General features: G+C 40.2%; 1 protein-coding gene across 3 annotated transcripts in view; it reads right to left on the minus strand.

Moving 5' to 3' along the window:
* Nucleotides 1-276: 276 nt before the first annotated feature.
* tango2 (transport and golgi organization 2 homolog (Drosophila)) overlaps nucleotides 277-11102 on the minus strand; it is a 19003-nt gene continuing 8177 nt past the window's right edge. For 2 of the 3 annotated variants that reach the window (XM_005747737.2, XM_005747736.2), the window contains exons 3-8: nucleotides 10590-10678; nucleotides 8771-8890; nucleotides 8515-8632; nucleotides 1697-1764; nucleotides 1359-1512; nucleotides 277-463 (exon numbers count right to left, since the gene is read on the minus strand). In XM_005747737.2, coding sequence (XP_005747794.1) covers nucleotides 292-463; nucleotides 1359-1512; nucleotides 1697-1764; nucleotides 8515-8632; nucleotides 8771-8890; nucleotides 10590-10678 — 721 coding nt within the window. In that variant the 3' untranslated portion in view covers nucleotides 277-291. The remainder of the gene's footprint in view (nucleotides 464-1358; nucleotides 1513-1696; nucleotides 1765-8514; nucleotides 8633-8770; nucleotides 8891-10589; nucleotides 10679-11102) is intronic. The other variant, XM_005747738.2, reaches the window with a different exon arrangement.

Below are 11102 nucleotides of genomic sequence, written 5' to 3' on the forward strand. Positions count from 1 at the left end.
TTCTGAATGGATAACAATACAGAGAAGAAAACAATTATAAATTTAATATCTAATAAGTATGACAGTGGTTATGAAAAGTCACTTTTCAGACACTGTTTGCCGCTGCCCTGCTAAATGATGTTTTGATAGCTTTGGAAAGGACTAACCCTCTGACCTTTTGGCTACAAGAGAGTGTCTGTACCCAATAATCCAGTGTTTCATTGCTGTGGAGGATTGATTACACTGGGGATTTTTTTTGTGTGCCAAGAGTTCACTGTTCTGTGATCTTGCTGTCTAGCACAGCAGTGTCAGTCACCACCAGTGAACACATAAGGGGGGGAGAGAGAAATGATATCTGGTGAGTGAGGAAGGCTCTGACCTTGTTCCATAATGAGGGGAGCGAACACACACGGCTGACAGAGCCTGGATCATGGACTTGCTATAACCATCACCCTGAGTCTCCTGAATTGGATCAGGTGTGTTCCTGTTAAAACAACAACAACAACAACAAAAACAAAACAGATAACTTTAGAAAGCGTGTCGGGTTTTAATTGCACATGCATTAATACTTTTTTCATTATTTATTGCTCTTGAAGCAAATCCCATTTCTGAGCGATCCATAAAATCCACCAATACCCTTTAAGTGTATGGGTGTCTGCATGGAAACTTGGGTCAGATTATACCAAATGCAGTGATTCTAGCTGAGTGCTATTGGTGATCGCTCCCTGTAAGTCCCGTTCTAACCACCTTCCATGTGTGACCGATTAATGTGCTGGATCTCCTCACAGCGACCCTTATATCTGAATTTCATTTGAGGGTCTTCAAAGCTGTGCAAGATTATTAAAGTATATTAAACTAAATTAAAAACTAAAACTAGATATGGAAAATATTTTAGTTAACTAAAGCAATAAAAATTAATTTAGTGTCAAATTTGTCAACCACGCTGAGCGGGCTCTGGTACTGAAAGGGATGTCTATTGGTCTATTAGACAACACCCTTCACCCTCTTCTTAAATTATGCTTCAATTGATTGCACCTGTTTATCTTATATATCAATCCATCCATCCCCTTCAGCTTATCCGTTTCAGAGTCACCGGGGGACTGGAGCCTATGTCAGGTTGACAGTCTGGCACAGAGCTCAAATGCACTGACATTCACATCTATGGGTAATCTATAGTCACCGATTCAATTCACTTTTACTCTGACAGTGCAAAATAACAACAACAGTCGCTTCTGTTGTTGGGGTGGGGTGGCTGTAGCTCAGGACATAGAGCAGGTCATGAGCAGAGTATCAGGCTTTTTCAGTGGCATCTCCTACATTCACACAATTTAAAATGCACTGCAGCTGAATGAGATTTAAGTGGGTGTTTGTGAACTTACAGCTCCTCATTATTAAGGACACTGAGCAGCTCTTGCACCAGCCCATCACAAGAGAGCGTCTGGTCGCTGACGACGCTGGTGAAGTGTTGCTTGCCTTTCAGCAGTTTCTTCCATGGAGTATCCAGCAGCGAGTTGCTCAAGCCGTAGATTCCTGCTGAGGGGGAACAAGATAAATACAGACAAATTTAAACATTAGCAAGCTCTGCTAGCGTCTTTCTGGTGTGTTCTTCAATCTGAGAGCAATTTCACTGCGGAAATGTCAGACTGACATGAGCCAGCCATAGGCCAGGAGGAAAGGTATGAAAGGTTTCTACAGCAACCATACTAAAAACACAGACCTGGATTTAGATGGATGGGTTCAGGGCTGCCTCTGTTTCCATAGTAACACACAATGTCTTGTTTAGCTCTAGAGAGGACACAGTAAGATGGGAAATTAGACATTTTATGATAATCAAACGTGTTTATGTCTAATTATGACTGTTGTGTCAGGAGTCAGAAGACTTTGAGGCTATTGAAATAAAGCGAAATAGAGCAAAGAGAAAGTTCAAAGGGGCATTCCTCAGGGAAACATGGAAAATGAGCACTGAGGGTGAAAGAGAATAACAAACTGCACCATATAGCATTTTTTTAATGATGCATTTTCTTTGCAGCCCTGGAAAATAGGAATTAAGAAGCCTGTGTTATTGCTGGACGCAATTCAAATGGGAAAGTTAAAATACTATACCACACTAGAACAATTTTGATGTTATCCACAAAGGACAACTGGGTGAAATTAAGGTCTCAAAGTAAAAATTAGTGCTGCAAATACCCTTGACTACCACAAAAGCCATTTAGTTACGGTGTTAGATCTCCTTGCAAAGTCCTCAGTTAGAGGGAATTTATTCAGTCTGCAAAAAATCTATCCGACATCAAGGGCATCTGTCACAGCCTTGGTACAGGAGAGTGAATAATAAATTATGATCGAAGCCTTTGAACCAGTAGTGGAATTCGTTTTTTTGATGTCAGTTTTATGACAGCAATACCAGTGGCATCAGTCAATCTCAAATGTGGTGCAACACTGTTTCAACATCTGACTTGGAAAGTTTCCCAGTTGAGAGCTGGCAAGACAAGGGCACAATATGCTGCTGGGCTTTTACTCTGCAAATACATTTACTAAATAGTTTTAAAAGCCAAAGTACATATTAGACAGCCTTTGGTCTGACCTGTTAGCACCACAAGCTGAGAATATTTGCCATTATTAACAAAGATTTCATGTCACGTTGAGAAAAACAAGTCTATTAATGAATTAGTAAATTGAAAGAACATTATTTTGTAACGGCTTTGACAATCAAATGAGCCTGCTTGGTTTTTCAACAAAAAACCCCCCAAATATTTCAACTGATTACATTTTTCTCAACTTCACTTGCCTGAAAGAAACCATTTCTGATCATTTACAGAATAACCAATTAAAACAGGTCAGTTAAACAATGCTGAAAAATCTCTTACTTGTAGGTGGTTAGTTATGTTTTGCTCTACGGGAACATGAACAATATAATTCACACCCTCATTTCCTCTCTTCATGGACTGCCCAAGATGTTGAGCATTTCCTTCAGATTTAGCGCCATGTTGATCTGATTTACATAATCATCCCCTACATCTGGGGTTCTCAAACTGTGGGTTTGTCTCCACTAGTGGGGCTTAGAGCCTGTGCAGGTGGAATGTGGACAACCAGGAGTCCAGCTAAGTCGAATGAATATGACGTCCCACGGGAAAATAAACAGAAGCTTGCCAATGCTATCAGCCTGACATTTAGGTAATAATTGATTTTAAAAACAAAAACATGCTTGTCGGACATGCCAGCCTCAGTGGAACAGAAGATCCATCAGAACAGGCTTGGTTTTCCAATCTTCAAATGTCCATTTTTGATGGGGCTGTGTGCCTGCAAAATCAGATATTTTTGTTTTTTAGGGTTTTTAAGTTAGCTCAAACAAGTCTGAAAGGAGTAAGGACTCAAAGCTGACTGCTTCAAAAAAGGTGTAAATACTGCGCTTATGTTCCTCCTACATATGAACTAAAATTTTAGTTTATGGTGTTAACTTTCTTATTAAAGTCAATAAAAATGATAAATTCCCCAATAACTTAGTTTGACATGATGATGTGGTGAAAAGCATTGTCTTAAGTCAGGCTGGGTACACAAACATAATGGTGTAAGACAGGGGTGGGTAGCTCCAGGCCTTGAGGGTCGGTGTCCTGCAGGTTTTAGATATCACCTGGGTCAACACACCCGAATTAAATGATTAGTTCATTACCAGGCCTCTGGAGAACTACAAGACATGCTGAGGAGGTAATTTAGCCATTTGAATCAGCTGTGTTGGATCAAGGACACATCTAAAACCTGCAGGACACCGGCCCTCGAGGCCTGGAGTTGCCGACCTCATCCGAATGCTCATCGAGGCGATCGTTGGCTCAAGAGTTGGGAGTTCGCCTTGCAATCGGAAGGTTGCCGGTTCGAGCCCCGGCTCGGACAGTCTCAGTCGTTGTGTCCTTGGGCAAGACACTTCACCTACCGCCTACTGGTGTGGGCCAGAAGGGCCAATGGCACGATATGGCAGCCTCGCTTCTGTCAGTCTGCCCCAGGGCAGCTGTGGCTACAACTGTAGCTTGCCTCCACCAGTGTGTGAATGGGTGGATGGTGTGTAAAGCGCTTTGGGGGACTAGTAAAAGCGCTATACAAATACAGGCCATTTACCATTTATAATCTTGCTTGTATTAAATGTATATCGCATTGTGGTGGGGCGTGGACGCGGTGCTGGGCGGACGCACCTGCACGGCATCCGCAATCATGCCCACCGGGGAATTGAGGTTGTTGTGGTGTTGTATTGTGGTGTGATATATGTGCGTCTGGCAGCTGCGGTCAATAAGGATGGCTAAAAACTGATGTATGGACCTGCCGTGTCTCATTCACACCACACACAAATATCGCAGAAAAATATGCATCTCTTTTAAACCTCAGAACTGAGCATGGTTTCTTAAACCAACAACTATAAACACATCAGCACTGGCCAATATTCACTCAAGGCAAAAGCAGTGACCGCTCATCCAAGCACGCACATGGTAGCCAGTCAATGAGAACCAGATGGCACTGTAACCTGAGAGAGAAGCCTTTATTTGTCTGCTCTGCAAAAATGAAATTGTCTGAACTAGTATTTTGTCTTGGTATTGAGGTCTTCACTCAACAATACCTCAACAGCCTGGCTCTATCTACACACTTTGCGTGTGATATCAAATCAAATTGACCATGGTGGCAGCAGGTGGAGGATTTATGGAGAGAGAGTTCCATTTGTGCTGTTTGAAACTGGCTAAAATGTTGAAAGTCCCATCAGGTGTGCCGTGGGTTTATTTGGGCTGAGATGAGGGAACAGCAGGAGGTCGGGACCATCGGGCAGAGCGAGAACAAAGAGGGAAGAGTCAAAAACAGGCTTTTTCAGATCTCAGTCAGAGAGTTAATCAGTATGCTAGCTGAGAAGTGTTCCAATGAAGAGTCCTCTATATTGAGGCTGCAGAGCATCACCAGCTGTAGTGTAGTTGGCTGAGATGGTTGAGTGAGCTTTCAAGAAATTCAGGTAATTTTTGAGGGAAAAAAATAATCATAGCAGACAGAAACTTTGGGATTTATCAGCAAATCATTGAATAGGACGTGTTCCTACATCTCGCCTAGTCACCATCAGTGATTCCAACTTTGGCTTTGGCAATATGTTTCTGTAAAAATGCAAGGAACTATTTCTAGTCAGTCTGATGGCACCATGTTGATTGAAAAGAGATACATGACAGATGTAGTTCTTAGTAAAACATTCATATACTGTATGGAAACATGGAACTTCAAATATTTATATTATACCAGTGATGTATTGTAATTCAGACCTCCCATCTGATAGAAAAAGGCTGTGCATACAACCATGCAAACAATCAGAGAGCAAAAATTAACATCATTTAAATTTGTATGGCAATTTTTAGACATCTGGAGTGAATCATGCAGTGCTATTTATTATAATCCACTCAGGAGAATCTCATCTTCTGTTCTTCTAAAACAGAATATGATTTCCCAAGAGGCGATGTTACAAGCACTTTGGAGAGAAGAAAAACAAATCCTCACAGTACAGTTTCTTTAAAATGTTGAGAGTTCATCCGCCCCTGATACTGTGGAATGTGCGTATCTGCTGCCCCGCTGTGTTTCTTTTTGAGCCCGAACAAGTTTCTGCCAAGAATTACAACACAGGGTTTGAGGCAATAAGATCGAACCACTTTCTAAAGTTGTTTTTTTTTTTTTTAAACAGCCAAACTGAAAGTGCATTAGGGAGGCATTTCTTTGCGGGCAAACATCACAGCACATATTTAATAAAATGGATAATCTCTGGGCATTGACTTTAAAGCAAGAGCGACTTAAAGTGGGATCAAAAACCAGAGCTATAGACAAGTCAGATGAAGTGTTGGATATGGAGCCTCGAGAGCATCAAGCTGAGAATATCTGAGTCAGATCAAAATTTAAATATATATGGCATTAGCTTCACGACTGTGAGGCCCAGTAGACATTTCTTTAAATGCAAGGCTGCCACAGACCAAATTATTCATGCACAATCCAATCCAACATGATTAAAGAATATTCCTGGTGAGACTTCTCCATTAATAAGCAGCAATAAATAAATTATCAAATAGTTTGTATGTTAAGTGTACAGTTTTGCTCTCATGTATCTGTAAAGAGTGATGAGACTTACACAAAGAAGGTGGCACATCTTGACCCCACTGCCACCAGTCGCCACATCGTAAATCATGCCTGTGCTTACAGATGAAACCAAAAGCCTCTAATTGTCATGTAAAGCTACAGTCAATCCACCAGCAGTTATTGATTCGGAAAGAAACCAAACGCCTTATTTCCTCAGGGCAGCTGGGCACATTGCAGTGGATAACAAACAGGCTGGTAATGATGGTGCTTACTAAAAAATATGAAGCTTGTTTTTTGTCACTGCTTATCATCTCTATCTGCAGTGAAAGTGACTCCCATCAGACAGGCATCTGAGGGGGGGGAAAACATGGCATATTTTGACTTAATAAGGCTCTGCTGACAGTTTTTAGTCCAGACAAAGCAGACATGAAGCATTATCACATCATGAACATGCAGTTACAGTCTGCTGCTCCCTCTTGAGTGTGGGGTAGTGTGAGTGTAATAAAAGAGGAATTCCTCCAGGGTTGTGCATGTGTAACTGCTGCCCCTGGTTTTAACAGGGACATCTGCATATTCTGAGCTGATCAAAAATAGCAGCTAAGCCACCTAGATAATGTCATACGGTTGCCCCTAGGTTAAAAAAAGAAAAAGGAAAAAAAGCTTTCAAAGGCTCAGATGATACCGACACTTCTGAAAATAAAGCTCCAAGTAGCTGACTTTTTGTGCAGGTATACACAAGTATATACACAGACCTTTAAGAATAAATGTTTGTTTGGAATCTCACATGTGCGTATTTCACTCGGTTCAGTGGTACGCTGAACTCTTGTGGCTTTCTTCACAGTTTGAGGTGCAAAGTCTGCTGAGATTGGGAAATCTAGTCTCTCAGATGCAAAATACTTTAAAAAAATGATGTGAAAATTATTAGCGTGAGAAGCAAAAAAGGTCTAGCTAACTATATTTAAAGTGAACCAGAGTTGCAGTATACTTTAAAGCTCAGCAGCCAAACAGCACGATAGGAGTCCCACGGTAACTCATATGATGCTTTCACAGAATGTAGCCTAATATATTGATGGTACTGAGACACAGTGAATCTCAGTATAGTGCAAACAATCTAAAATACATCACTTTGTGCATTGTCGTGCCAATGTGTGCTACTATTATTATGCCATTTTAAAAATGAATACACCACGATCACAAATGTAGGAGTGACATTGGTTTCTGCATGTGGTAAATATATATTGATCAAAAATGTTGATATTTGGCAGAACTGTATTCATAATTCATATAAAATATTGCCCTATAAATAAGCTTAGCTTTGAATGAGCCACTACATTACAGAGATATGTTTAAGTCTTTCAGTTGTATTGCTGAAACTTGCAATACCAAAGCCACAGAAGATGTTTCCAACCTACAATACGGTTTCAAAAAGTAGCACCTTATCCATTATATTGGAGTTGGTAGAAATTATTAGGTGGCAAAGAAAATAATATGAAAAACAAAATATTTCTCTATCCTGAAAGCTCTTTTGGGGATAACAAACTACTTCAGGCTATGTTAAGAGGAGGAAAAGTCCACTTTTTCTTCTCCAACAGAGATACAACTTTTAACCTCTGAACTCTCCTTTCCCCCGCTTTCCTTTGGGCAGGTGCAGTCATAATGTTATCAGCAGGAGAGCTGGCTGTACTCCCGTCAGGAGCGGTTTCTCTACCATCAGCAGCACAGCATCAAGCGTCAACACTTTATAGCAAACTTTTTATGTTACACATTTTTGTAATTTCAGGTAATATTGCCTTTACATCAGCTACACTATGCTCCAGCTCCCTAAGACAACAGTATGGCTTCACTATATTGCAGCTCTCTACATGGGCCGACAACCTGACAGCTATCCGAGTGTGCACTGAGCCCATTTTCTTTCTTTTCTATGCTTATCATCAAATTCAGTCAAGTCAGGCTTGTGAAGCACATGGGAGGGGAAAAAGCCTTCGTTATTTTTTATGCTGTCTAGAGTTTCTTTGTTTATAACCCTGAAATATGAACAGGTGTTCCTTTGGAATTTTAATGCTGGCTCGTTCGCAGCTCAGTGTCTTTTCAGTTCTGCCTGGCTGGCACTCCAAAGATGAAGATGTTGCTTTTGTGGTTTTCTTTCCGTGGTAAGGCCAAAATTCAGAGGAACAAAGTTAAAGCCCAGTAAAAAAAACAAACAAAAAAACAAAAAAAAAAAACAGAGACTCCTTTACTGTTTAGATTGTGAGAAGACACACATTATACAGCCTAGTGTGGCTATTTTGCATATTTCTTCTCACTCTGGAAAATATTTCATCTTATGAAATGCAACAGTGGATAGCGTCTGTTTTTAAATGTTAGTGTAAACATCCACATGATGGATATACTTATTTGAATCAGCTTTATCAGTGCATAGAAAATATGCAGATGGATTTCACAACACGTTTTACTCACTTGAACTCAGCTGTGATGAGGTTAAACCCATTGTACAGGTGGCCTTCTGACGACACCTTCTTCAGGTAGGAGTAGCTGTCCTGATCCTTGTCCATTAAATAGTGAGACACTAGAAATCCTGCAAATTAGCAAACGTAATAAGAAATGTATGTAATGTATGTGTACTACTTATTCCTTAGAATCAGTTATATTATCACATGGATTCTAGACACTGAGGCTGTAAAGGGGCACTTGGGACATTTTCATGGCTGATTACCTCGTCCTTGTGCATCAGGGTTAGGACGTCCCTCCATGTAGTTGGTGATGGCAGCCAGCTTGCCCCTCTTGCTGATCCCCAGCCATGACCCCCCTTCCTTCCCTAGCTCCAAGTCCAGACCTGATAAACACAGAGTTACAATATATTTTTAAAAAGAGAGAGGCATCAGACCTCACATGAAAAGAGTATGACTCGATTTTAACGGATAATAACAGAGATTCTTCAGTATACCCTGCTTCTTTTGCATGCCAGTTTTCCTTAACAAGAACAAATGATGGGTAACGAATGATTAACTCAAGAAAGAACTAGGTCATTTGTCACTAATCATATGGCAAACAGACTTTTTAATTATTCACTGCAGCTAAGTGCTAGTTTGAGAAAAAACACATAAATTCATGCAATATGCAAAAGATGTGAAAGGAAAAGAATTCAACAGTTAGAAAAATGTTAATAAATAATAAAAAGAGAAAAAAGAATAAATAATTAGTAATGGAAATTTGAAGTTTCTCTGATATTAGTAGCAAATATATATTACATATTATTTTTGAAATGGTCTTATTATGCTTTTACCTATTTGACATCATGCTGTATGCACAAATGTTAAAAATGTGGATATTAAAAGTAGACAAAGTTTCAAAACGTCAGTGTGTGTGTGTGTGGTCATAGTTCTATATGTAGTGGATATCCCAAATATGACCATTTTAGGCACACAGCTCTGGCTGTGAACACAGGAGCCCCGCCCCCCAACTGTGCAAAACCTTCTGTTTGGAAGAAACTGCCAATCAAAAGAAATTAGGTTTGAAGGGAGAGCAGTCTCAAAGGGAGAGAGGCTTAAATAGCTTGTTTCATATAGTAGATAGACTGAGTGGCAGTAAGAAATCTAGTCCACATTAAGATGCACAAATAGAAAATATTTTTTTCTGTGTCACTGACATCACAATCAGAGGAAGTATAAAACTTATATAACCTTCAAGATGTTGTCCAATTGGAATGAAATCTCATAAGAGTGATGGCAGGAATTATTTTAGTCCATCAGTAAATGAATGTTTTCTTTCTACATCCCTCTCCTCCAGTTGACACAAAGAATGTCAGGCCCTGCAAATTTGCAGCACTTCCTGGTGATCAATAAAGACAGGTCCACTTATACAGTCAGTGACCTCGAGAGCCAAATGGTCTAATTCCTCTGAGGGTGGATGGAAAGCTAGCTAAATTCCACTGGGACCAATAGCTTACTTTCCTTCTCGCCATGCTACGTCTCCTTCAGGGCCCTACTGCTACCCACCCACCACACTCACGCCCCGTTCATCCCCCAGCCCTGCAGATAAGACAGAGCCATTTATTCCTGTCACATTGCATAAAAACAGCCATCAATTAAGAACCCACTAGTCGAGTTCTGACCCCTCTATTACAAAGGGGAGAGGAGACTGGCGAACAACGAGGATATGGCACCATTTCTTCCCTCAGCAGAAAAACAGAAGACTGATTTTTTCTGATTAGCCATAATGTGTATTGAACATCAGTCAATTAAATGTAGTTTGCTGTGGGTGGGGATGTTCTGCGATGGATTTTTGAGGTGAAGGAAAGGGATTTTTCCTTGATTAATGAAAGCTCTTCATTCTTACAGGTAAAGTTTGTTAAGCAGTACTAAAAAGCCAACCAACCTTGCATATATTAATCAAAATAAGCAATTAAATTCTAACAGACACGTGTACACAAAACATACAAGAAAGTTTTTCACTAATTTGTGTTAGCTTTAAAAATTACTGCTGTTTAGTGAAAAGCTTGACTGGTGGTCTCAAGTGTATATGTACAGGCTTACCACTGAGGATCTCATTGCTGGCCCCCCAGAAGTCTGCAGCTTTGGATGGCCTGTTGTAGAACTCATCTCTGTTTGCAGCCAAAATTAGCCTGAGAACATAACAGGTTAAAACTTGTAAAGGGGGCTCAGCCCCCAATCATAATGCCATGCATACAATGCCTTTACAATACAATTACAACATTGCATTACAATGTTAAAAAGCAATTCATTTAATTGGATGACCTGTTGTAGTGCCTAAGAACCACCCTGCCACTCCATACACCTGGACAAGATGCAAACTAGAAATAGAGCTGTTTTCTCACCTAACCTCATTACCTGCCCATTTGCTCACCTGGTTCTTCGTGCTCCTATACAGTCTCTCTATCATCTCTCTGTCCAACCTCCTGGACTGACAATCGCACACAAATGCATGGTATTCAACATAACATAACATAACATAACATAACATAACATAACATAACATAACATAACATAACATAACATAACATAACATAACATAACATAACATAACAT

Source organism: Pundamilia nyererei, unplaced genomic scaffold, assembly GCF_000239375.1.
Source record: "Pundamilia nyererei isolate P.nyererei 1_Seehausen unplaced genomic scaffold, PunNye1.0 scaffold00203, whole genome shotgun sequence".
Classification (NCBI taxonomy): domain Eukaryota; kingdom Metazoa; phylum Chordata; class Actinopteri; order Cichliformes; family Cichlidae; genus Pundamilia; species Pundamilia nyererei.